The sequence below is a fragment of the Dermochelys coriacea genome, chromosome 20 (assembly GCF_009764565.3).
Source record: "Dermochelys coriacea isolate rDerCor1 chromosome 20, rDerCor1.pri.v4, whole genome shotgun sequence".
NCBI classification, from domain to species: Eukaryota; Metazoa; Chordata; order Testudines; family Dermochelyidae; genus Dermochelys; species Dermochelys coriacea.
The window spans coordinates 9,264,810-9,292,765 of record NC_050087.2 but is presented as its reverse complement, the minus strand read 5'-3'; the positions used below and the strand labels follow the sequence as shown (position 1 = coordinate 9,292,765).

The 27,956-nt window shown below is 49.6% G+C and overlaps 2 protein-coding genes across 2 annotated transcripts in view; one reads left to right on the top strand and one right to left on the bottom strand.

Moving 5' to 3' along the window:
- Positions 1-27,956, bottom strand: part of LOC119845833 (cAMP-dependent protein kinase catalytic subunit alpha-like) — a 175,895-nt gene that overhangs the window by 32,230 nt on the left and 115,709 nt on the right.
- Positions 11,122-18,107, top strand: LOC119845962 (period circadian protein homolog 3-like). The gene is given in 5 exon segments (XM_038378980.2): positions 11,122-11,317; positions 12,691-12,891; positions 16,263-16,330; positions 16,332-16,515; positions 17,031-18,107. Coding segments are annotated over 5 exon segments (1,116 nt in total). The 5' UTR covers positions 11,122-11,301; the 3' UTR covers positions 17,678-18,107.

The window sequence follows — 27,956 nt, the reverse complement described above, 5'->3', positions numbered from 1 at the left end:
CCCACGTGGGACCTGTGCTGAAGCTCCCCCCATCACTATAAGGCCTAAAAGGGGGTTGATTGGAAGCCACTCTCCATGGAAGGGACTGGAGCAGGCCATCAGTGTCTGTCCTCCAGAACTGGAGCCTAAACCTCTTTCCATGGAATCTGGGGTACTCAAGCTGTTCAGGTCAGAACGATTCCTTTGCCAGCTCTGTCTGAAGACACCAGCAGAGGGAATAAACTAGCTGATTGGGGTGGGGTAACAGATATGTAGCTGAGTCCGCACTCCTGAGGGGCTGCCCCCCCGCCCCACGTGCCAATCCGACAGGCTGGCGAGAGTGGCGCCGAAAGGGTTAATCTTATGCAGGTGCAGCTTTGGCAGCACCAGGGGAATTTTCTGCCATCTCAGGTGGCGGGTGCTGCAAGCTCAGCACAAAAGGTTTAAAATATTCCAGCGTGCTCACTAAAAATCATCTACCTGCAGCCAGCAACGAGCAGCAGCAGGAGGGACAAACAGACACAGCAGATGGCATTTTGCCCTCCTCAGCAATCGGAGCACCATGGCCTGGCCACAGATGGTGACCCCAGGGCAGTCAGCCTCATGGTGCAGCACCAGTGAGAGCCCCACTTGGAACATCCGGTCTAACTAGGGGCTTGTCTGCTCTGGCAGCCTGAAGCTCAATAGTCGTTCATTTCAGCAGTGGCATACCTGCTCCACCCCAGAAGTGGGTGCATCAGGGAAGCATTGAATGTTCATTGCCTGAACAGCCCTGTGTACCCAAGGAGGCACCACTGGGAGTACAGGCCATTTAACCCAGATAGGTTCATTTTGACCTAGCAGGCAAAAGCCACCCTGCTTCAGAAGCCATCACAGGGATTCATGATCTTTGAACAACTGAAGCCCACACAAGCAGTTGCAGGTGTAGAACATACACATCTCGCCCCCCTTAACCCTGCTTCTGCTCCCCCAACAGCAGCCAGCTGGGTCTGTGAACACGCAGGGAAAAGGGAAGATGTAACACATCAAGGGAGAAGCGGGGGAGGCAAGAGACAGTATGAAATATAGATCTAGGCTCTGCACAGAATCCTCCACTCCCTAAGTTACAGCAAGCTTTCTGTCACAGTTTACCAGGGGTTGTGGCAGATTCTCCTGCACAGCCAATTTTCAAAACAAACGTGGATGCTTTTCTAAGAGATCTGCTCTAAGTCAAACGGGCAAGTCCTATGGCCTGTGCCACGCTGGAGGTCAGAATAGCCCAGTGGTTTTCAACCTTTTTTATTTGCGGACCCCTAAACAATTTCAAATGGAGGTGCAGACACCCTGGAAATCTTAGACACTGTCTGCAGATCCCCAGGAGTCTGCTGACTACAGGTTGAAGACCACTGGACGACCTGAACACGGTGGTCTTGGCTGACTTTGGGATCTCTGACTGATGGCCTTGTGGTAAAGGCAGGGGACTGGGATTCGGGAGATTTGGATTCCATTCGCAGTTTGGACACTGACTTCACGCAACCTTGGCTGAGTCATTTCAGCTCAGCTCCCTGTCTGTAAAACGGGGCTAGGAATCCCTCCATTGTCTGTCTGCTCTCTTTAGATTCAAAGCTCTTTAGGGCAGAGACTCTTTCCAGGTGTCGGAGGGCCTCGGATCAGGTCATCACGTGCTACTGTAATACAAATAATACAAATCCATCCCATTCTTAACCAAAAGGAAAGCAGGAAGCCAGCTGGGATGCTCACATCACAAACACATGCTGATGCAGGAGAGAATTGCAATCATTTTCAGCCCCTAAACTATGTATATTTACAAACATAGGTTTGTAAAAGTGGCGTGGGCCGAGGCATGTACTGGCCGCCTCTTTCCGCAGCCCCCATTGGCCTGGAGCAGCGAACCACGGCCATTGGGAGCTGCAATCGGCTGAACCTGCGGACTCAGCAGGTAAAGAAACCAGCGCAGACCGCCAGGGGTTTTCCCTGAGCCAGCGGCGCCCCAGTTTGAGAACCACTGTCCTAGACAGACCCCTCCAGATACACAATGAGGTGTGGTGGGTGGGGGCACAGGCAGCAACAAAGTGCAGCAGTATGGGGCATGGAGGGACAGGGCAGGGGTACAGAGGTATGAAAGAGGCTCTAGAGCTATGGGCTCATGGGGCTGGGGGAATGCAGCCAGGCCAGCACAGAGCTGCTAGGTGTCCCAGGCAAGGTGAATTGGGGGCGGAGGGGGGTCCCCTCAGCAGCCTGTCCTCTTCACAGTCAGTCTGCCTGGATTCAGCAGGCCTTTCTCCAGAACTGCTAAGCCCTGCTCCCCCAGGCCTGGGCACACTGCTCTCCCCAGCCCCCCAACCCCTGGCCCGGTACCTCCTAACGCAGGGCAGGTCCCGTATTCACCCCCCCTTCAATCCCCGATCCCCCACACTCCCCACTTCCCCCCCGCACTCCTCCCCCCAGGCCCCGCGCTCTTCCCCCCCAGCTTAGGCCCCAAACTCTCTCCATCCCTCCCAGGGCCCCCCGACCCCCCGCAAGGCCTCCCATTCCCTACTCCCCCCGGGTCCTGCACTCCCCCCACTCCCCATGGCCCCGATCCTCTCTTCAGGCCCTGCATTGTCCCCACCCCCCCGGAGCCCCGATCCCCCCGCCAAGCCCCACACTCTCCCCATCCCCCACTCCCTGCTCCCCCCAGGGCCCCGAGCATCCCCGCGCTCTCCCCTTTCCCCCATTCCCTGCTCCCCAATCCTCCCAGCACTCCCTGCTCTCCAGCTTGCCACCCTTCTGGGCCGTCGTCACATTGCCGATCGTGGTGCTGGGGCCCGGGCAGGTCTGGCTGCGGCTGCCACTATCCCTGCTGCTCCCTCCGGCGCCCGTTGCCCACAGGAGGCTCAGCTGGAGCTGCTGAGACCGTTATCGTCGTTATCGCCTCCCGCCAAAAAGAGTTCCTCAAAAATGAAACGCAAAGAGCAACTTTTCAGGATTCCAAAAGAAAATTCAGTAAAAAAAACAACAACATTTGCTTGAGGATTTAGAGAGATGTTACTGGTTTAAAAAAACATTACAACAAAAATTATGTTTCCTTCTTGTGTTACCAGCATCTGGGTTTATTACATTTAAAGCTTGTTTTTAATATAAATCCCTCCGCACTTATTGCCTTTGCAGGTATTTCATCATGGACAAATGGGGGGAAAAACACACACTACAGCTGGTCGATTTCACTCCAGTTTGAGACAGTTTCATTTCTGGTACTTAACTCACTCCACATTGCTACCCTGAACTGTGATCAGCAGATGGAGATACCTCAGCAACTGCTAGTGTCGATTCCTTGTTTACTGCCGCTAAACTGCATCAACCCACTAAAGACGTTCTTATCTGAATTTGAAATAATGTCTGCAGCACAGGTCACCCCAAATCCAAGAGGATACTGCAGAATTAGAAGGTTCAGAGAAGGGCAACAAGAATAATCTAGGGCCTGGACAAACTCTCCTATGAGGAGAGATTGAAAGGATTGTTTATCTTTAGAAAGGAGACCAATAAGAGGGGTCATAATAAATATCTATAAAATAATAATTGGGATGAAGAAGGGAGATCCGGAGCTTCTGGTCTTCCTGTCTCATCCCACAAGAGCCAAGGGACACTCAAATAGAATTAAAAGGTAGGGAATTCAAAACTAATAAGAGGAAACACTTTTCAATTAGCCTGTGGAATTCACCACCACATGAAGTTGAGACCAAAACCAGCCTGGACATTCACATGGATAAAGACTATCCAGGGCTATAATTTAAATTACAACAATAATTCTGGAATGGATATTAAACCTTGTGCTTCAGAGTTTAAACTGAACTACTAGACATCAAGATGAGACCTATGGTGGTGGAAAGTTTTCCTCCCCACTGCTACTGTGGGTTCTTTACCCTTCCTCTGCAGCCTCTACTGCTGATGCTACATGGACCTCAGGGCTGACCCAGTCTGGAAATTGCTACGTTCAGATTATTTTTCCACATTGTCTGTTGCTGCCCCAGGACATTAGGGGATCATGAAGGAGGAGCTGCTTGATGGAATGACACAATGGGAACAGAGGGCCCCATGGGGACCTCCTCAACCCCACACTATCAAAAGTCTGAGATAACACCGAGCTCTTAATTAGCACTTTTCATCCGCAGATCCCAAAGTGCTTTATAAAGGAGGCTCAGTATCACAAGCCCCATTTTACAGATGGGGAAACTGAGGCACAGGGAAGGGACTTGCTAAAGGTCATAGCTGGGAATAGAACCCAAGTCTCCCAATCCCCATGCTCTATGCACTAGGCTGCACTGCCTGCCAAAGCAGCTTGCACTGTCACAATGCTGCACTGTTTGGTTTGCAGGGGAAGGTTTAAAAAACAAACTGTTCTCTTTGGAATTTCTTAATTTCTAGGGACTTTGGGGTATGTAACAACCTTGTTTTTACAACCCCTAAATTCAAGGTCTAAATCAACCCCAGCACTGTCTACATGGGGAAATGCCCCCTCCTTCACCCCTCCCAAAAAATCTAACCAGTTTTAAAACCAGCTGGAGCCAGAGCATCGACCAGGCTCCGACCCCTCCAACCATCGGTTAAGGCAGGCCTGGGCAGCCTGGACCCAAAACCAGTGAGAAGTTTGGGGGGGAAATTTTCACTGGTCTTCAAATAAATCTCTCTAAAATCTTCCCTTGCAGCGAGACAATTCATAGGTGCACTGAGTTTAAGGCCAGAAGGGATGGCTGATCATCATCATCATCATTCTAGACTGACCTCCTGCATAACCCAAGCCAGGGGATTCCACCCAGTCACACTTGCATCCAGCCCAACAAACTGTAGTGGAATAAGAGCAAATCTTTTAGAAAGAAACATCTAGCCTGGATTTAAAGACTCCAAGCGATGGAGGATTCACTGCATCTCTTGGTAAGCTGTTTCCACGGTCAATTTCACTCCTTGTTAAAAATTTGCTCTTTATTATTCCCAGTTTGAATTTGTCAAGCATCAACTTCCAACTGATGAATTGTCTTGCCTTCATCTATGAGATAAAAGAGTCCCTGCTATCAGAAATCTTCTCCTAGTGTATTTATAGGTAGTGATCAAGCCACCTTTTCTTTGTTAGACTAAACAGATTGAGCCTTACCTCTCTCACTCAGACCTAGTAGATCTTTTCTGAGCCCACTTTACTCTCCACCCCCCATCTGATTTAAAGCACAGACACCAGAATGGGACGCAGTTTGATGGTGAAAGGCTAGAAACAGATTGTGCAACTGGCCAGGTGAATTTCCCTGTCTCATGCTCCGTCAGATGCAAGAGAACATTAACCAAACAGCATCAACTGTGAACATCGCTAATGTTTTTAGACATTAGGACACATTTATATGAGTTTTCTGTTGACAGCGTCCCTTGAATTTCCTCAGCCTGCCTGTCTCAAGAGACAGAGGAGCCAGAATCCTCTTACACTGGGGCTGGAAAAATGGTCTTAAGTAATAGCATAACCTGTTTGTGAAAAGGGTATCACATCTAGCATATGGCCTGCATAGAGGATGACAGCTTACTAGTGCTGCCAGCTAATAGAGATCATGCTTTCAGGTGACGTGGTAGAAGACCTCACTTGAACACTGAGAATCCTGGGTTCAAACCCCATCAGGACAGGGTTTGCTATAACATCACCCCTGCTGAGAACTAAATGACTGTCCCAGAAATCAGAACTCTCACACTGGAGTAGTTATGGGGGACAGATTCTCCTACAGGTCATGCTGGTGTAACCCCCAAGGTACCAGGGCGATGGGGGCACCCCGGCAGAGTTACACAGGTGCCGCAAAAGAATTTGAACCCCCAGTTTTGATATTTACTAACGGAGACCAGACCATGAAGCAAACCCCTCAGGGCAGCAACATAACTAACAGCTGTACTCATCTCCTCTAGACAATTCAGTCTGTTGTCCCTTTTCCCCTTCTGTCCCCCGTCCCCCCCGAAATCAGTCTGTTCCTTGGTCCTGCCCCAGACTCCACACATTTCATACACTTCCCCTCGCAGTCTGCTCACCCCTGAGGAGGAAGCAGCTGGGGGTGGTTGAGTCCCAGGGAGGATGGGGCCTGGATTGTGACTCAAGAGACCGAAGTTTAATTCCCAGCTCTGCCTACAGCTCCTTGTGTGACCTTGGAAGAGTCACTTCCCCCACCCTGCTCCGTGCTTCAGCATCCAGATCTGTGAAATGGGGATAATACTCTCTTGCCTCACTGCAAGGATCGAGTCTGTTAATGACAGTGAGGGGCTCAGATCCTACATCAATGGGAGCCATACAAACCCCTAGATCGGTCCAAACATGCCTTCCCACCCCACAACACTGATCACTGGCGTTTAACAATCCCATTGGAAGGGACTGCCCTCAAGATCACAGTTCAAATCACTGGAGGAGAGAACAGACCATTCCTGCCCCACCCCAGCCATGTACCCAACACATCCCAAGCCACAAAATTCATTTGTTAGTCTCTAAGGTGCCACAAGTACTCCTTTTCTTTTTCCAAAAATCATTTGAAGAATCACCACCCTCCACCAAGAAATTCAGAGTCAAGGCCCCACCCCTTTCTGGGAGGCTCCTCCCACAGCCCTAGGCTGGAGATGAAAGCATGTTCCCATGGCAACCACCAATTCCAATTTTTTTAATTCAAACCCCTTAATTTTCCTTCTTTTAATTATTTAGTGGATTTAGTGCTGAGACTGGGGCCTGACGCCCAGCCGTGGAGAATGAGGCTTCTGGGTTCCCCCTAAAACAGGGGTAGGAGGGCACCCCACCATCCCGCACACAGATGGGGGCTTGGTCCCCAGGCCCATCCAATCCTTGGTCTCTTTGCCAGCCAGGGGCCCAGTCAGTGCCCATGGGGTGGTGACACTGGACATCCATGCCACTCGGACTGACCCGAGACCCAAACCCTTTCCAGGGGCCGGTGAATGGGGCATCACAGGGGACCTCAGGCCAGTCCTGACCTGCCACCACAGAGGACGAGTGACCCCTATTGGGGGCCAGCAGAAGTGACCCATATCCTATGGGGCAAAACAGGGCTCGGGGCAGGGGAATAACCAGCACCCCCCTAGAGGGAAAAGGCCCTGTGTCCATTCCCCATCCCGCCCACCCGCCAGGACCCTCACTCCCACCCCAGCTCACCTCCAGCCTCCATCTTGCTGGCCCAGCATGTGGCCTCCTCTGCGCTCGGCCTACAGCTCCTCGGCAGGGCCAATCCACCCGGGCCCTGTGCCTGCCGCTGCAGGGGGCGAGAAAGGCACTTGCTCTCAGCCAGGGCCCCCGGCGCCCTGCCAAGCGTGGGGCAGACTGACCCCGCCAGGGAGCTGTAGCTGGGAGAGGAGGATGGGAGCCACCCAGGATCTGAGCCCTCTGGGATTCCATAGATGAGGGGCAGGCCGGGGAGCCAATGGGGGGTGGGCGCAAGGGCTTGGCCCCATGGGGGCTGGAGGGGCGAGGCTAGGGGATCTGCCCCTGCACAGGGCTGGGAGGGCGACAGATTTAAAGCAGAGGGAAATCAGAGCGATACGAAGGGGCAAGCAGACACCCCTTGGAAGCCACACAAACCTCACGGGCTGCAGTTCGGGGCAGGGGCAGCACGTGGCATAAAAAAAATCCTTCCCCCTCCCCTCCAGACAGTGTGTTTGTGTTTGTCCTACCCATGAACAGGCCATTACTGTCAGAGAGGCGGCAGCAGCAATCTCAGGTGATGCAGATTTGCCAGAGGGCAATCGCTGCTCTCTGCCTCAGGAAGATCGGTGCCAGGATGGCATTCTTCCCCTGCCTCTCAACCAAATCCCTCCAAGAACCGAGTGTTTCCCCCATGCCGGCCGATTTCTCTCTCTAGCATCCACTTACCCCTCAAGTTTTATTTAACCAGATCTTTCACATCATAGAGGGAGGCTGGTGCAATGGTTAGTGCACTAGCCTGGGACTTGGGAGATTCTGGCTCAATTCCCTGCTCTACCCCAGACTAACCTTGGGCAAGTCACTTAGTCTGTGCCTCAATTTCCCCATGCTACAGAGGGGGATGATAGCACTTCTTTGCCTCCCCAGGAGGGTTAGAGGATAAATATATTACCAGTTGTGAGGAGCTCGGATAGTATAATAACTGGAGCCAGATAAGGACCTTAAATAGAAGGATAATGCACTTCCTTATTGTTCATACTTTTTTTATCCCCTCATTTCTTGTTCGACAGCATTAAAGAAAAAGCAGTTCAGCAGCTCTTAGTCATTTTAAGGTCATTAATTTTATCTCCCTATCCATCAACGAGACAATGCACCTCTGCTACTTACCTATTTTACTCCTGAGGTCTGCAAAAGCCCCGTTTTCCCTTAACCCTTTTTCTGATTTTCTGCTCTGGCTGCCTCTCCAGAGATCTCCTCAACCTTTCCTCATCACTCAAGAGTCAGAGTTGAACCCTGGCGTGATTCCATTCTGCCTCCCTGAAATACCCACCACAATTCAACTGGGATTCCTTCATCTTCACTTCTTGTCCTAAATTCCTAGGCCCACTCCCTCCCATCCTCTGTTATACTGTAGCTGCTACAGGGGAACCCAGATCAGCAGCTCACAGCGAGGAAGTGAGAGGCTGCAGGGGGAAGGTGCAGTCCAGGCAAAGGGGAGGGGTCGCTGGTTTGATCCCTCATGGGACTCACTCAGGCATGTCCCAAGAAGTCAGAGGCCCTGGTGGCTCAGTTTGCCCAATGCCAGCAACTGCCTCAAAGCTCACACAGACTCTGAATCATCCCAGCAGAGCCAGAGTAGGGTGGGCAGCCATTTACTTACTAATCCCGCAGCACACCCAGGGGGAAGATTGTCGAATTGCCACCCCAGGCAGAGCGACTCCCAGCTCAGCCGCACCCTCAGGCAGTGATTGCTGGTGAGTATTTGCTTCAGGTTGGGGTTGCTGTCTGTAAGCAAGGACTGGCCTGTCTCCCAAGATCTGTGAGAGTGATGGGTCGTCCTTCAGGATAGGTTGTAGATCCTTGATGATACGTTGGAGAGGTTTTTAGTTGGGGGCTGAAGGTGATGGCTAGTGGCGTTCTGTTATTTCTTTGTTGGGCCTGTCCTGTAGTAGGTGACTTCTGGGTACTCTTCTGGCTCTGTCAATCTGTTTCCTCACTTCCCCAGGTGGGTATTATAGTTTTAAGAATGCTTGATAAAGATCTTGTAGGTGTTTGTCTCTATCTGAGGGATTGAAGCAAATTCGGTTTTATTTTAGGGCTCGGCTGTAGACAATGGAAAGTGTGATGTGTCCTGGATGGAAGCTAGAGGCATGTAGGTAAGTATAGCGGTCAGTAGGTTTCTAGTATAGGGTGGTGTTTATGTGACCATCACATATTTGGACTGTAGTGTCCAGGAAGTGGATCTCTTGTGTGGACTGGTCCAGGCTGAGGTTGATGGTGGGGTGGAAATTGTTGAAATCCAGGTGGAATTCTTTAAGGGTCTCCTTCCCGTGGGTCCATATGATGAAGATGTCATCAATGTAGCGCAAGTAGAGGAGGGGCGCTAGGGGACGAGAGCTGAGGAAGCATTGCTCTAAGTCAGCCATAAAGATGTTGGCATACTGTGGGGCCATGTGGGTACCCATAGCAGTGCCACTGACTTGAAGGTATAAATTGTCCCCAGATCTAAAATGGTTGTGGGTGAGGACTAAGTCACAAAGCTCAGCCACCAGGTGTGCCATGGCCTCATCAGGGATACTGTTCTTGACAGCTTGTAGTCCATCCTCATGTGGAATATTGGTATAAAGAGCTTCTACATCCATGGTGGCCAGAATGGTGTTTTCAGGAAGGAATTTCACCAATGCATTGTAGTTTCCTCAGAAAGTCGGTGGTGTCTCGAAGATAGCTAGGAGTGCTGGTAGTGTAGGATCTGAGGAGAGAGTCCAAATATCCAGATAATCCTGCTGTAAGAGTGCCGATGCCTGAGATGATGGGGCATCCAGGATTTCCAAACTGGACAGTCTCTACGTAAAAGAATGAATGGACACAAATCAGACGTCAAGAATTATAACATTCAAAAACCAGTTGGAGAACACTTCAATCTCTCTGGTCACTCGATCACAGACCTAAGAGTGGCTATACTTCAACAAAAAAGCTTCAAAAACAGACTCCAACGAGAGACTGCTGAATTGGAATTAATTTGCAAACTGGATACAATTAACTTAGGCTTGAATAGAGACTGGGAATGGATGAGTCATTGCACAAAGTAAAACTATTTCCCCATGGTATTTCTCCCCCCCACCCCACCCCCCACTGTTCCTCTGATATTCTTGTTAACTGCTGGAATTAGCCTACCTGCTTGTCACCATGGAAGGTTTTCCTCCTTTCCCCCCCCTGCTGTGGGTGATGGCTCATCTTAAGTGATCACTCTCCTTACAGTGTGTATGATAAACCCATTGTTTCATGTTCTCTATGTGTGTGTGTATATAAATCTCTCCTCTGTTTTTTCCACCAAATGCATCCGATGAAGTGAGCTGTAGCTCACGAAAGCTTATGCTCTAATAAATTTGTTAGTCTCTAAGGTGCCACAAGTACTCCTTTTCTTTGAACAAAAAGGTAATCTTATTTACTCACAATTAAGAAACTTTTTACTATTATGTTTATGCTGCAGCTTTTAAAGAAATATCAACTCTATGTACTAGTTCCTACATTGTCAGAGGTTTCTAAGTGTATGTCACCAGGAGGGCGTGTGTCCCTGCACTGTGTTGGCCTTTGTAACGTTTAACAAAGCGGCTGTTGAAACTACCATGTGTGTCTCTGCGCGTGTATGTGGGCAGACGGGGTGTTAGGAAGAAAGGTCTCTGCTGACTTGCGCTGTTGGGGGGGAGGCGGTTGCGCCTCCTCCTGGGGGCGAGCGTTGAGGGCAGAGTGGCCACGGACGGTTGCCGCACTAGGCCAGGATGTAGCCCCGGATCCCCGCCCTGGGTGATGTGGGGGGGGGGGGGGGGGAAGCTGGGCGCTGAGGCGGCGGCTCGAGCCCTGGCCAGTAGCTGGTTCCCGCTCTAGTTCTAGCCCCTCAGGGGGTTGGGGGCGGGACTCCCTGACAGCGGCTCTGCCCCGCCCTCACTCGTATTGCCCTATGGGAACGCGGTGGGGGGAGGCAGCTGCGCAGTGAGTCGGCGGCAGAGCCCGCGTGCTGCGGGGCTGCGTGAGGCTCGCAGGAAGGGGGAGAGAGACGCTGCTAGCGGCTCGAGCCTGGGCAGTGATGTGGGGGCCCGAGCTCTGGGGGCTCTACCTACAGAACTACCGGGCTGAGGGCAAGGGCTGTAACTCTCCGACCTTGCGGGGGCTCTATAACCCCTCCTATGCGCTGGGGTGCAGGTGAGGGGTGGGAGGGGCTCTCTAACCCCCCCGGCTGGGTGGAGGTGAGGGTTTGGGGGGGTCTATAACCCCCCCACAAGCTGGGGTGCAGGGGAGTGACATGGATAGCCTTCATGTGAGTTGTGAGGATGTCTAACAAAACAAAAGTAGGTTTTTAAGGTCAGGCTTGACAAAGCCCTGGCTAGGATGATTTAACTGGGACTTGGTCCTGCTTTGAGCAGGGGGTTGGACTAGATGACCTTCTGGGGTCCCTTCCAACCCTGATATTCTATGATTCTATGATTCTATGAAAAGAAAAATATAAATCGCAAGATTTTGATATTGTTAATGTACCATATACTGCCCCATCTCACAAAAATAGTCATTTGACATTATTTCTACATTTTTGGGGGAGGGAGGTGTGTGTGTCCCCTCAACTCCAACAGTGACTTCACAATACCAGTTTATAGTGTCTTGACCTACTCCCATTTTAGATTATTTATCATTTGTATGCCACCAACCCACAGAGATAAAGGGTGGTAGGAAGTGTGAAATTGTGTGATATATTCAGACAGCTATCTAGAGAGCTGCAGTATTCCTGCATTGAAAAGAAAGTGTAAATCCTCTATGAATGCACCCTCTTCATCTTCTGAAGAGGACAAGCAAGACCAGCGAACCCAGAATGAAGTCCAGACATAGAAAGGTAATAGGAAGCCTATGACAGGTTTCAGTGTAGCAGCCGTGTTAGTCTGTATTCACAAAAAGAAAAGGAGTACTTGTGGCACCTTAGAGACTAACAAATTTATTTGAGCATAAGCTTTCGTGAGTTACAGTTCAATTCATCGGATGCATTCAGTGGCTTATGCTCAAATAAATTTGTTAGTCTCTAAGGTGCCACAAATACTCCTTTTCTTTTTAAGAAGTCTGTGGCATTTATAGTGGAACCAGAATGAATCATCTATTTGACATGCTTTGGCATATTTTCCAAACTATCTTTTTAAACTGCTGATTTATACTGTAAATAGTTTGGTACCAGGTACATGTTTCCTTTTTTCCTTTTCAGAATTTGACATTTAGTGACACCCTATTGGTGTTTATATTTAAGTTTTGTGTTGGTCAGAAGAGCAACTTAGTATTTTTTTTCTTGCTGCAGAATTAAACATGAAGTAATCTAAAACTACTCACTTCCATTATGCTATAATTAACATGCACTCCTGTGCAAACCTGTTGTATTTATTTGTCAATGTGGTTTCCTTATTTATTTAACAAAGTTTGGTGCATAATAAGTTAGTTGAGAGGGGAAAATGTCAATTTCTGAACCAAGCAAACCACATAAATTGGTACTTAGTCATTAAAATGAGCAACTGTACTGAGATTTCTTCTGTTACCGCTAGATGCATCTGTCCTGCCATCAGTTATTTCCCAGACACCAATATCAACTGAACCGGGAGAGACCATGAAAGAGCAAACAGCAGCTGTGGTAGGAGCTCCAGTGACAGACCTGATGATGACCACCAAGGCTCTGAGCATGGCGTCTGGCACCAGCCAGTGCAGTTACAGCCGCACTGTTGTGCATGCCCCACAACCTGAATCAGGTACAGAGTTCACACTTGCACATTTTGTAACCTGCTGACACTTAAGTTTACAGATAATTCTTATAGACCTAAATACTTGACTTTAAACCATTTGCAACACTCCTTTATTTTTGTTCCCATTATAGATCATGACTTGAACTTTAAAATATAATGTTGGTATCTTTAAGGGACACTGCCTAAGAACCTAGGCACAAAATTTAAGTATCTGATCATTTATTTTATCAAATCTAATTCTAATAGAAATTTTTCCATTAATCTTAATTTTCTTTTTATTTAAATTTTCCCTTCCGTGTTTCTGTTAGTGGAAAATAGATCTTGTCAAACTAACTTATATCTTTTTCAATGAGGTTCCAAGTTTTCTTGATGCAGGTAATAGTGATTAAAAGACTAGAACGATATTGAATTAACATTCATACATAAATAAATTAAAAACTGGCTAACTGATAAATAAGGCCCTACCAATTTCACAGCCATGAAAAATGTGTCCTAGACCATGAAATAAGCACTGCTTCCCTGTGCTTCTGGGAGAGCCCCAGCTCAGTGCTCCTAGCTGCTAGTTCAGGCCAGGCTGGGGAGGGACAGGAGTTATCCTTCCCCTGTAGTGTGGAGATGAGACTCACCTTCAGAGGCAACACAGTAGTGGTACCACACTCGCCTCTGTGCTGCAGCATCCCCGGAGTTGGGCTCGGAGCTTCCACTGGCTTCTATCAGGGCTTGGGATGCTGGGGCGGGGCACCCATTTTTCCAGTGGGCCCCCAAATTGGCCAGGGCCCTTGTGTTAATCCACCACTAGATGGGATTAATAGCTAGGAGCTCCTGGCTGAGGCGCTTCCAGCAACTTGGGGAAGATTAGATCCACCTCCGGAAACATCCTCTGGCTGCAGGAAACTCTGGCGGCTGCCTTCAGAGCCCAGCATTATATGGTAAAAATGAGGAAATAAGCACTTTTTCAATAATAATATACTTGACATTTTTGTATTTTTATATCTGATTTTGTAAGCAAGTAGTTTTTAAGTGAGGTGAAACTTGGGGGTACACAAGGCAAATCAGACTCCTGAAAGGAGTACAGTAGTCTGGAAAGTCTGAGTGCCACTGCTCTAAGAAAACATAAAAATCGTCACTATTAAAGTTTGCAGATGATACAAAAATTAGGGGGATGTTGAATAATGAAGAGGACAGGTCAGAGTAATTTGGATCACTTGGTAAATTGGGTGCAAGCAAACAATATTTGTTTCAATCTGACTAAATGTAAATGTATGCATTTATGAACAAAGAATGTAGGCCACAATTGCATAATGGGGGGACTCTAACCTGGGAGACAGTGACTGAAAAAGAGTTGGGGGCTGGAGAGTAATGGATAACCAGCTGAATATGATCTTCCAATATTGCATTGTGGCCAACCATGTTAATGCAATCCTTAGATTCATAAACAAAAGAATTTCAAGTAGAAGTGGAGAGATTATTTTACCTCTATATTTGGCACTGATGTGACCGCTTCTGGAATACTGTGCTTAGTTCTGGTGTCCACAATTCAAAAAGCATGTTGATAAATTGGAGAGAGTTCAGAAAAGAGCCACGAAAATGATTAAAGAATTAGAAAACATGGCTTATAACGATAGACTCAAGGAGTTCTATCTATTTAGCTTAACGAAGAGAAGGCTAAGGGGTAACTTGATTACAGTCTGTAAGTACCTACATGGGGAACAAATATTTAATAATGGACTCTAATCTTGGAGAGAAAGGTATATTATGATCCAATGGAAGTTGAGCTAGACAAATTCAGACAGGAAATAAAGAGTAAATTTTTAATAATCTGAAAGTAATTAACATTTTAACAAATAATATCAGTTATTGTGGATTGGCCATTTTTAAGATTGGATGTTTTTCTAAAAGATATGCTCTGGAATTATTCTGGAGAAGTTCTACAGCCTGTGTTATGCAGGAGGTCAAACCAGATGGTCACAATGGTCCATTCAGGCATTTGAATCTATGAACATTATAGCATTCTGTTAGCACAGGAGAAACAAAAAGTGAAACTATCAAGAAATGCACAAGTCTTGTTTCATGGCCAAAGTACAGTGAATGCAAAAAGTGAACAGAAGGAATAGTTAGTCACAATTATTTTTAAGTATTTAAACTTTTTTTTTTTCATATCAGTATCTTATACAACTAATAGGAGCCTGAGCAACCATCAAACAAATTTGAGAATTCTCTGACAAACTTGGAGCTTTCCCTTATAGAATTGACTAGTCTGTATCAGGCTAAATAAAATATAGTTAATGCAAAACCCAATGTTTGTGATGCATGTAGGAGCCTGTCATATGCTTGATTATAAAAGGAAAAGGAAAGGTAGTGCAAATGAGACTATCATAGGGGAACAGTCTTTTCTGCTCCCAGCTGGCTAAAGCTGGACTAGCCTCTGGGGTGTACTTCCCAATCGTTTGTTGATTTGTACTCATTTTGAGTTTGTGCTTTTGAGAATAAAGTCATCCCTGAAGAAGAGGATGTGAAGAGTCCTGCAGTTGGGACTTGGTTTGTCCTTCCCCTGCTAGTGGGTCTCCCCCACTGATTTACAGTTCATTTGAAAAAGCAAGCGCTCAGCTACTGGAATTGTTTAAGGTTGAATGCTCATCCTCTACTTGCCTCCTTGTGCATATGCATTCTGTATTGTGTATATCATATTCATTGTCAAATAATACAAGATATAATTCAAACTGGAATCTCTTTAACCTTAGTACTGTGAACACTCTGTACTTAGCTGTATTTCTGAAAATATGACTGCATCCTCTGCTAAATAAAGCACCCTAACATTATGCTTACGGCTTTGTATAGACTATAGTGTATATAAAATAAGATACATTCACCTTACTTCTGAGATTGAGTTCATGTCTGTCTGAGCAAATGGAGTAGAAATTGCATCTATGATTATAGCTTTATAGGAATTTCATTAGATGTGCATTTATTCTGTAATATGAAAATGTGGTCATACAGTATTACTCCAGGATAGATCTCTTGTGTTTGACCTTGCTTCCATTTATAAAGATGGACTGGCTGGTACAACCACAGATGATACAAACTCAGATATAGCTTGCACAGTTAGTTCCAGTGCAGGATGGACAGGAACCTAGTGCTGTCACTGTATCATTCCTGTGCACCTCAGTCTCCATGGATGGGTTATCATTCACTCAAGTGCTGTTAATATGAATATACTTAAACTGTGACTTATGTAGTGTCTCTCTCCCTCTGCAATGTCACGTGAACCCACTCAGTACCTCAGATGAGATGGTTTTCTGAATGATTATTCATTGAAAGAGGGAGCAAACACCAGGATGCCAGGCCAAAGAGTTACTTGTTTTCCTTCTCTTCTGTAGAAGTGACTGCAATAGAAGATGCCACTGTGGGGAGTGAACAAATTGAGCTGCCTCCTCTGAATGCTCAAGAGTCCCACTGTGGTTCTTGAGGAATTTAAGCAAGTTGGACTAACAAGGGAGCTTTTGTCAGCCCACACTCTGAAAGAGGAGCAGAACTACATTGATGGGCTCCACCAGAGGATATTGTCGTCTCCGTACAGGTCCTATCTCCAGCAAGGGAGCAGAAGCAACAGTGAATATTCCCATAGTCAAGGTAGGCACCAGTTGTTCTGTGTGATAAATGAATTAGTAATTGAGTCTGGGTCTGCATCTTGCGACCTGATCAATATCTTCATAGTACTGCAAATCCGAGCAGGATGTTTTCTTCTGACTGCTGGGGCTTGATAGTAGTCATAGCACAGAAGGCTCTACTCCATCCTAGATGCTGCTATCCTGGACTTGTATCAGGACATGTAACTCTTACAATAAACACTGCAAAAGGCCACACAGCAGTGTAATGCCTCCTATTACTAAGACTCCAATACGCTGAAGGAATAGGTCAAGGTAAGCCTAGGAGAGCAGTCAGAGGGGCCGATGGGATATAGAAGAGGACTGTCTAGGTCTGCTAGCAAAAATTTTCCTACCCTGACCAGAGGAATTGTCCTGGGGCATATTCTGCTAAATTAACTCTCTGAATGTGTTGCATATTCTCCATTATTTCTCTGAAGGCCTGTCTCTGTCTCTCCAGACCTGCTACTTCAGTGAATGACTATTTTTCCTCTCTTTCAGGATACTCCTGTTCAAAGCAGACCAGCCCAGTTAGCTGTAGAAGTGGCAAATGTGGGAAACTCCGTTGCCAGAAACCACTAGAGCTCTCATACAGGCATTCGTCTAATAGAAATGATCTTCCACACAAGAAGAGAACAGCTTCTGGGAAACAGTTCTACTCTCCCTCTAAAGCATCACAACTGAAACCCTTCAGTGTGACCTTTCCTCATTCCTTGGCCCTTCCCATCCATTCTTACCCAGTGTCTGTTTTTCCTATCCCCATCATGACCCCTGTAAGAGGTGATTGTGCCACCCACTCAGTAAGACCTGAGTCCATACCATCACTTCTGCCCTACAACATGCAACCCCTTCCAGCCTTCCCTTTTCCATACATGGGCACATTTATGGCCATATTCTTTCACAGTTTCCCCATGTATACTCAGATACCTCAGCCTTTCTCTGTTGCTCAGTATGCTTGCTCCTTCTCTTTAAATGCGTGCTCTACAATGCCCCCAGACCCTCTCTTCAGCATATCCGCATCAATGGTATCAAGCCCTGTGGCGGAACCCTCTCCAATATCTACACCTATGTCTGTTGAAGAGCAGCAAGAGACCCAGAGTGACCAGCCTCTACTGTTCAGTAACTCACAGAGTAGCTCCCCGCTTTAGCTGAACCTGCTTCAAGAGGAGCTGCCAAACCTTTGGAACCTCCCAATGGAGCTGAAGCACGTGTGGAAATTAAATGTTTAAGTAATACCAGGTATTAAATTCAAACAAGGAGGCCTATAGGAAACCTGACTTTTGCGAACTTTGATCAGCAAACACGAGTACTGTTCTGTGTTCCAGCCTCACAGCAGGGTTTTTTATCACTGTCTATATTTTGCAGAATGAAAAGTACAAATCATAGGCACCGACTCCATGGGTGCTCCAGGGCTGGAGCACCTACGGGGAAAAATTTTTGGGTGCTCCCTACCCCGCCCAACTCGCCTCCGCTTTGCCTCCTCCCCTGAGCGTGCTGCGTCCCTGCTCCTCCCCCTAGCTCCCAGCACTTGCTGCCGCAAAACAGCTGTTCTGTGGTGACAAGTAGCTGGAAGGGAAGGTGGAGGCACAGGAACGTGGCGCACTCGGGAAAGAGGCAGGGCCAGGGCAGGGATTTGGGGAGAGGGTTGGAAAGGGGGGCAGAGCAGGGACAGGAGGGGGCAGGGCAAGGGTGGAGTCAGGGTGGGAAGGGGAGGTCGAGCACCCACCAGCGCTGGGAAAAGTTGGCACCTATGTGTAAAAGTACCTGTGATGAACTGGCAGGAGTCTGTGCAGACACGGATCAGAGCTGATCCCTGCCCTGACGGGCTCACAGCCTAGAGACATGAAGGGAGGGGATACAACATACAGGCAAATCACAGCGGTAGTGCTGGAGGAGAGTGGCACAGAGAACAGGTTTATAGCTCTTGGAGAATTAACATTGCGCCCTTGCTTGGACTGGGCTATGACCCTGACTGGACAGGGTGCTAGGACAGTAACCTTGTGCTCCTCAAGGGATTTTCAAAGGCTATCTGTGCCTCACAACTGAGATGAGTGATCCCATTTTAAAGGCAGGTAAACCGAGGCACAGAGGTAACAGCTGAGTACCACATCTGCTGATATTGGTGTTACCTTCAGTCTCTAAGGCCGCTGGTTGAGGAGTAGCCAGTATGGCAGTGACAGAGCCTGAGATATGACCCAGGAGTCCTGACTACCAGCCCTCACTCCTGCCCTACCCACTAGAGCAGTAGTTCTCAAACATATTTCATCGGGCCTCCTCTCTTTGTGTATGCAGTTGTTCACGCTCCCACCCACTCTCAAGTACATATACCACCACCACCACCCAGCTCTGAAGGCAGAGTGGAGACCAGCGGCTCTACAGAAACAAGAACAGTGATGTGAAAAAATGATATTCGTCAATATCACTTTTCACAGCAGACTTAGCACCCCAACGCACTGCTGCTGCCACCCTGGGGCTGACAGCTGGAGCCCCACCACCTCCCCAGATCGGGATTGAGATGGGGACGGAGAGCCCGAGCCTGGTGGTGGGGCTCTGACTGTCCCCTTTATTCCCATTTCCTGGGAGTGCACAGCCCTTCTGCAGGAGCCCCTGCCACCGGGGGCCAACAGCCAGTACTCTTAAAAAGCACACAGCTCAGGCCTCCCATGACACATGCTCATGCCTCCCTTGGGAGACCTGCCCCATAGTTTGATAATTGCTGCACTAGAGAATGCTCCCCTCCCACAGTCTTGATTCCCAGCTCTAACCACTAGACCCCATTCCCCTCCCAGAGGCAAGGGTAGAACCCAGGAGTCCTGACTCCTAGACCCCACTGCCCCCAAACTCTGACAAGCAGTTAAACTTTCCCCGCAACCAAACCAAAAGCTCTCCATGCGATGCAGCCATGTGCCACTTAGAACAAGCCACTTTAGCCAGAACCGTTGAATGAGTCCTTCCAAATCCGGACCTAAAACCGAATTAACTCAATTGCTGGGAATGAAATCAGATAATCTGCCTTCTTCCTTCCCCGCCTGCTGCTAATCTGGATTTGGGATGTTAAAATTGCAACAACTGGCAGCAAAAAGAAGAGACAAGTGGGAGTGAGTGTAAGGCCAGATGGAACCATCAAATCATGCAGTCCAATGTCCTGTTCGACAGACCAGAGAACTTCTCCCAGGTCTCCCTGCACTTAGCCAATTCCTTGAGTTTGACTAAAGCCTCTTCCGCAAAGGCTGGCTCTGAAACCCTCAGATCAGATTTCCAATCTGATCTGGTCTGGCTCTAACTTCCAGCCAGTGGTTCTTGCTCTTCCTTCCCCACTAGATTGAAAAGCTCAGCACCCAGTATTCTTCTCCCTTGGAAAGGACTCATGACACTGAAATCAAGTCCCTTCTCCTCCCCGAGGTGCTAAGGAGACTGAGCTCTAGGCCTCTCCCCGGCTGGCCTTTGCTCCAGCTCTTGGATAAGTTCTGTGGCTCCTCCCCACACTGTCTCCAAGCTGCCCACGGTCTTTTTAAAATGTGCACACCACAACTGGATGCAGCGTGCCAGTCTTGGTCTCTCTGATGTCATATACTGGGGTAAAATCCACTTCCTTGCTCCTCAGTAGGACCGCTCCACAGGAGGGACTGGCTGTACGGATCACAGCCTTTCACTTGTGCAGGACAGGTTCATTAGGCCAGGTCTACACTACAGCCTTATACTGGGATAACTACATCCCTCAGGAGTATGAAAAATCCACACATTCTGCCCCCCGAGTGATGCGGTTAGACCGACCTAGCACCTGGTGTAGACAGTGCTACATCAACGGGAGGGCTTCTCCCGTCAGTATAGCTACCGCCTCTCATGGATATGGCTTAACCACGCCGCCAGAAGCATCTTAACTACAGCACTACCATGGCACAGCTGCACTGGGGTGGAATGTGGACAAAAGCCCATAGATGCTGGGGCTTTGCCAGTTAGCGACACAGTACAGAATGCCCTAATCAGCATAAATGCCACAGTCAGCATGGCCTCCAACACACATGACTGTGCCAGTGTGTATAGTGAGAAAGCCTTTCAAAAACCGGTCATATCAGTTTGAAAGGCTACGGCCACAGTGCTGGGGGCATGGGGGAGGGCCAGGCACTGGAGAAGGGACAGGCCGGGCTAAACGACCAGCAGCAGCACTTGCAAGTCATGTCCCTCTAAGAACAGAGCCAGCTAGTGACATTGGAGCAGCAGGGAGGGGGAAAGGCAGCTCAGAAAGCAGGGGGCACCTCTGCCAACATTCAGGGGACAAAAGAAAGTGTAGTTCCGTTGGGCTCTTGGCGCATCTAATGCCATGGCATGGAGGTTGCTCTGAGTGGGGCAGGACCAATGTGGCAGTAAGAGCTTGGTGCCCCTCGCACCTATACTATGCTTCTCCAATTGCTGCCACGTGGGGGAGATCTTCCAGCCGAAGTGCTTCAAATGGAACTGCAGGAAGTGTCCATCTACAACATGGTGCATTGCCAAAGAAGCAGAAACTTCTGGAGCTCTGGCCACATGGCCCAGTGCCCACAGCCCAGGTCATTATGGAGCAGCCAGAAACTGTGGTCAGGGTCCTATTGCGCTGGTGCAAAACCTCCTAACCCTGGGTGGTCACACTGCAGACAGAGACGCTACAGGACATTAGGGTGCACGGATCCTTAGCTTAGGGAACAATTTAGAGGCTAAGGAGCCCCAGGTGAGGAGCCCAGCTCCCCCTGCAGCCAGGGGGATGGGACACAAAGCCCCAGGGGAGGAACCCAGCTCCCCCTGTGGCCGGGGTGGTAGAGTGGGGTGGGGACGGGACACAGAGACCTGGCCTTGGCTTGCCGCAGCTAAACCACCCTGCAAGCTCCCCAACTCAGGCCTTGCTACTTGAGCTGCGACATGGAGGTTAACCCACATCAGAAGCAGCCGTCCCAATGAAGGGTGGTGTCAGGAAATAGGTACGGATGCAGTAACACTGCCAAGGGCTATGCAAGTGTTAACTGAGCAAGCCTCAGCCCCCGCAGCGGTGGGCATTATCCCCATTTTAGAGTGAGGAAACAGGCCTGGGAAGCAGAAGTCCTTTCACCAAGGTTAGACAGTGAGTCCATAGCAAAGCTGGGAATAGGACCCAATAGCCCCGAGATCCTGACCTGCGCTCTCACTCTCGCTCCCAGTAGTGGGTGTGCATGAGTGCACTGCCCAACACACTACGTTTCCCCCATAACTCAAGCAATGCCTCTCCCTACCCCACCTCTAGCCCATCAGGACTTGGCTGCTCGGTCCTAATGAGGCTCCAGGGGCTATTCTGCACCAGGACACACTGGCCTCCCTGCTGCTTTCCTGCAGTTCCTTTATACCTGCGGCACGCAGATGCCTTGTTCACCAGGGCACGTGGGGCTCTAGTGCAAGGTAAGGGGCTGGCAGCACAGACTGGATCCAGGCATGGCGAAGGCAGACACGAACCTGCTTTCTCCAAGCAACTCCTCCCAGGCATTTCGATCCTGAACTGCAGCTACGTCCCCCCACGTCAGCCTTGGGCTGCCCCCACCAGCTATGCCAGTGCCCCTCAGTACTGACTCGAGCCGCTGCTATCCCAGCCCTGGGCTCCCACCCACTCCCAGCTCCGCCAGTGCCCCTCATCCTGTCCGCAGCCCCCTGCTATCCCAGCCCTGGGCTCCTACCCACTCCCAGCTTTGCCAGTGCCCTTCACTGCTGACTGCAGCCCCCTGCTATGCCAGCCCTGTTCTTTCCCCCATCAGCACTGCCAGTGCTCCTCACTCCTGACCCGCAGCTATTCCAGTCCTGGGTTCCCCCTATCATAGCTCTGCAGATGCCCCTCACTCCTGTCTGCAGACCCTGCTATCCCAGCTCTTTGCTCCCCCCCATTCCCAGCTCTGGCAGTGCCCCTCACTCCTGTCTGCAGTCCCCTGCTATCCCAGCCTTGGGCTCCCACCCACTCCCAGCTCTGCCAGTGCCCTTCACTGCTGACCGCAGCCCCCTGCTATGCCTGCCCTGGTCTGTCCCCTACCAGCTCTGCCAGTGCTCCTCACTCCTGACCCGCAGCTATTCCAGTCCTGGGTTCCCCTCCTCATGGCTCTGCAGATACCCCTCACTCCTGTCCGCAGCCCCCTGCTATCCCAGCGCTGGGCTCCCACCCACTCCCAGCCAAGAAAAGTTGTGTGGGAGCAAACTGTGCTATACCTGTGTTTCAAGCAGTGCAAATTACAGGTTTCCTCCTCATTTGTGAGATTTATACCAGGACCACTGCACCTGCTCCTGGTTGCTGAACTGAATCCCAAACATAGACAAGGCCTTAGCCCTGGTCTACACTAGGTGTTGAGGTCGAATTTAGCAGCATTAAATCGATGTAATCCTGCACCCATCCACATGATGAAGCCCTTTTTTTCGACTTAAAGGGCTCTTAAAATCTATTTCCTTACTCCACCCCCGACAAGGGGATTAGCGCTGAAATCGTTTTTGCTGGGTCGAATTTGGGGTACTGTGGACGCAATTAGATGGTATTGGCCTCCGGAAGCTATCCCAGAGTGCTCCATTGTGACCGCTCTGGACAGCACTCTCAACTCAGATGCACTGACCAGGTAGACAGGAAAAGGCCTGCGAACTTTTGAATTTCAATTTCCTGTTTGGCCAGTGTGGCAAGCTGCAGGTGACCATGCAGAGCTCATCAGCAGAGGTGACCATGATGGAGTCCCAGAATCACAAAAGAGCTCCAGCATGGACCGAACGGGAGGTACGGGATCTGATCGCTGTATGGGGAGAGGAATCCGTGCTATCAGAACTATGTTCCAGTTTTCAAAATGTCAAAACATTTGTGAAAATCTCCCAGGGCATGAAGGACAGAGGCCATAACAGGGACCCGAAGCAGTGCTGCATGAAACTTAAGGAGCTGAGGCAAGCCTACCAGAAAACCAGAAAGGCCAACGGCCGCTCCGGCTCAGAGCCCCAAACATGCCGCTTCTATGATGAGCTGCATGCCATTTTAGGGGGTTCAGCCACCACTACCCCAGCCGTGTTATTTGACTCCTTCAATGGAGATGGAGGCAACACGGAAGCAGGTTTTGGGGACGAGGAAGACGATGATGAGGAGGCTGTAGATAGCTCACAGCAAACAAGTGGAGAAACTGGTTTTCCCAACAGCCAGGAACTGTTTCTCACCCTGGACCTGGAGCCAGTACCCTCCAAACCCACCCAAGGCTGCCTCCCGGATCCACCAGGCGGAGAAGGGACCTCTGGTGAGTGTACCTTTTAAAATACAATACAAGGTTTAAAAGCCAGCAAGTTTAATGATTAATTTGCCCTGGCATTCGTAGCTCTCTCCCTGGATATACTCCCAAAGCCTTTGCAAAAGGTTTCTGGGGAGGGCAGCCTTATTCCATCCACCATGGTAGGACACTTTACCACTCCAGGCCAGTAGCACGTACTCGGGAATCATTGTAGAACAAAGCATTGCAGTGTATGTTTGCTGGCGTTCAAACAACATCTGTTCTTTATCTCTCTGTATTATCCTCAGGAGAGTGATATCATTCATGGTCACCTGGTTGAAATAGGGTGCTTTTCTTAAGGGGACATTCAAAGGGGCCCGTTCCTGCTGGGCTGTTTGCCTATGGCTGAACAGAAATGTTCCCCGCTGTTAGCCACAGTGGGGGAGAGGCAAAATGCGACCTTGTAATGAAAGCACATGTGTTATATATGTAATGTTAACAGCAAGGTTTACTGTGAAAGAGTGTACCCATTGTTCTATAAAATGTGTCTTTTCAAATACCACTGTCCCTTTTTTTTTCTTCACCAGCTGCATGTGTTTCAAGGATCACAGGATCTTCTCCTTCCCAGAGGCTAGCGAAGATTAGAAGGCGAAAAAAACGCACTCGCGATGAAATGTACTCTGAGCTCATGCTGTCCTCCCACACTGACAGAGCACTGACGAATGCATGGAGGCAGACAATGTCAGAGTGCAGGAAAGCACAAAATGACCGGGAGGACAGGTGGTGGGCTGAAGAGAGTAAGTGGCGGGCTGAAGAGAGGGCTGAAGCTGAAAGGTGGCAGCCGCGTAATGAGAGGAGGCAGGATGCAATGCTGAGGCTGCTGGAGGATCAAACTAATATGCTCCAGCGTATGGTTGAGCTGCAGGAAAGGCAACAGGAGCACAGACCGCCACTAAAGCCCCTTTGTACCAACCGCCCTCCTCCCCAAGTTCCATAGCCTACTCACCCAGATGCCCAAGAATGCGGTGGGGGGGCCTCCGACCACTCAGCCACTCCATCCCAGAGGATTGCCCAAGTAACAGAAAGCTGGCATTAAATAAGTTTTAAACTTTTAAAGTGCTGTGTGGCCTTGTCCTTCCCTCCTCCACCACCCCTCCTGGGCTACCTTGGTAATTATCCCCCTATTTATGTGATGAATTAATAAAGAATGCATGCATGTGATGCAACAATGACTTTATTGCCTCTGCAAGCGGTGATCGAAGGGAGGTGGGGAGGGTAGTTAGCTTACAGGGAAGTAGAGTGAACCAAGGGGCGGGGGATTTCATCAAGGAGAAACAAACAGAACTTTCACACTGTAGCCTGGCCAGTCATGAAACTGGTTTTCAAAGCTTCTCTGATGCGCACCGCACCCTCCTGTGCTCTTCTAACCACCCTGGTGTCTGGCTGTGCGTAACCAGCAGCCAGGAGATTTGCCTCAACCTCCCACCTCGCCATAAACGTCTCCCTCTTACTCTCACAGATATTGTGGAGCGCACAGCAAGCAGTAATAACAGTGGGAATACTGGTTTCGCTAAGGTCTAACCGAGTCAGTAAACTGCACCAGCGCGCTTTTAAACATCCAAATGCACATTCTACCACCATTCTGCACTTGCTCAGCCTGTAGTTGAACAGCTCCTGACTACTCTCCAGGCTGCCTATGTATGGCTTCATGAGCCATGGCATTAAGGGGTAGGCTGGGTCCCCAAGGATAACTATAGGCATTTCAACATCCCTAACGGCTATTTTCTGGTCTGGGAAGAAAGTCCCTTCCTGCAGCTTTTGAAACAGACCAGAGTTCCTGAAGATACGAGCGTCATGTACCTTTCCTGGCCATCCCACGTTGATGTTGGTGAAACATCCCTTGTGATCCACCAGTGCTTGCAGCACTATTGAAAAGTACCCCTTGCGGTTTATGTACTCGCTGGCTTGGTGCTCCGGTGCCAAGATAAGAATATGGGTTCCGTCTATGGCCCCACCACAGGGAATCCCATTGTAGCAAAGCCATCCACTATGACCTGCACATTTCCCAGGGTCACTACACTTGATATCAGCAGATCTTTGATTGCGTTGGCTACTTGCATAACCGCAGCCCCCACAATAGATTTGCCCACTCCAAATTGATTCCCGACTGACCGGTAGCTGTCTGGCATTGCAAGCTTCCACAGGGCTATTGCCACTCACTTCTCAACTGTGAGGGCTGCTCTCATCTTGGTATTCTTGCGCCTCAGGGCAGGAGAAAGCAAGTCACAAAGTTCCATGAAAGTGCCCTTACGCATGCGAAAGTTTCGCAGCCACTGGGAATCATCCCAGACCTGTAACACTATGCGGTCCCACCAGTCAGTGCTTGTTTCCCGAGCCCAGAATCAGCATTCATAGAATCATAGAATCATAGAATATCAGGGTTGGAAGGGACCCCAGAAGGTCATCTAGTCCAACCCCCTGCTCAAAGCAGGACCAAGTCCCAGTTAAATCATCCCAGCCAGGGCTTTGTCAAGCCTGACCTTAAAAACCTCTAAGGAAGGAGATTCTACCACCTCCCTAGGTAACGCATTCCAGTGTTTCACCACCCTCTTAGTGAAAAAGTTTTTCCTAATATCCAATCTAAACCTCCCCCATTGCAACTTGAGACCATTACTCCTCGTTCTGTCATCTGCTACCATTGAGAACAGTCTAGAGCCATCCTCTTTGAAACCCCCTTTCAGGTAGTTGAAAGCAGCTATCAAATCCCCCCTCATTCTTCTCTTCTGCAGACTAAACAATCCCAGCTCCCTCAGCCTCTCCTCATAAGTCATGTGCTCTAGACCCCTAATCATTTTTGTTGCCCTTCGCTGTACTCTTTCCAATTTATCCACATCCTTCCTGTAGTGTGGGGCCCAAAACTGGACACAGTACTCCAGATGAGGCCTCACCAGTGTCGAATAGAGGGGAACGATCACGTCCCTCGATCTGCTCGCTATGCCCCTACTTATACATCCCAAAATGCCATTGGCCTTCTTGGCAACAAGGGCACACTGCTGACTCATATCCAGCTTCTCGTCCACTGTAACCCCTAGGTCCTTTTCCGCAGAACTGCTGCCGAGCCATTCGGTCCCTAGTCTGTAGCGGTGCATTGGATTCTTCCATCCTAAGTGCAGGACCCTGCATTTATCCTTATTGAACCTCATTAGATTTCTTTTGGCCCAATCCTCCAATTTGTCTAGGTCCTTCTGTATCCTATCCCTCCCCTCCAGCGTATCTACCACTCCTCCCAGTTTAGTATCATCCGCAAATTTGCTGAGAGTGCAATCCACACCATCCTCCAGATCATTTATGAAGATATTGAACAAAACGGGCCCCAGGACCGACCCCTGGGGCACTCCACTTGACACCGGCCATCCACCGCATGAACCTGCCCCATTAGCCCCACTTGACACCGGTTCATTCCACCGCATGAACCTGCCCCATTAGCACCATGATGCCCACATTGGCAGGGCCCGTGCTTTGAGAGAAGTCTGTGTCCATGTACTCATCACTCTCGTCACCGCGCTGATGTTGCCTACCCAGACCCACACCCAACTGGACCCTTCCCTCACACTCACTCTTGCACACCACCACCTTCAGTCTGATGGGGCCATCTCCACCTCCTGCCATGCCCCCTCAAGCCCTGTGGGTGGAAGTGGGACGCAGCTGTGAGCGGGGCGGGGCTGGAGTCAGGACTCCTGGGTTCTGCCCCTGCTCTGCTCCTGCCCTTGTGTGCACCCTGGCCTCTCCCTGCCATGCTCTGGGAAGTGTCTGGGCGACGGCCCCTAGTGACAATGGTGGATGGGCCCAGCCCCCCCAGTGAATGATTTCAGTATAAAGCAACTGGGGTGCTGGTGGGTCGATGTCTGAAGACTGATGACGGCCAAATGCCGCAGCTCCCCACTTCTGGCCTGTGCATGCACCTGGTGACAGGGCCACACAGGTCCCCCCTGAACCCCCACCTGGTCACGTGGGGCTGAGAGGGAGGCAGGGGCCTTGGGCTGGTTTAAAGCGAGGACTGGGTTGGGGTAGTGGGGCCTCAGCCCACTCCGATCAGGGCCCCCCACCAAGCTGCAAGTACCCCCTCCAACCAGTGTCCCCCCCCAGCAGTGTCCCTCACCCTCCACCCAGCCTTGCCCCTCAGGCAGGCCCCTTGCCTACCTCCAACCAG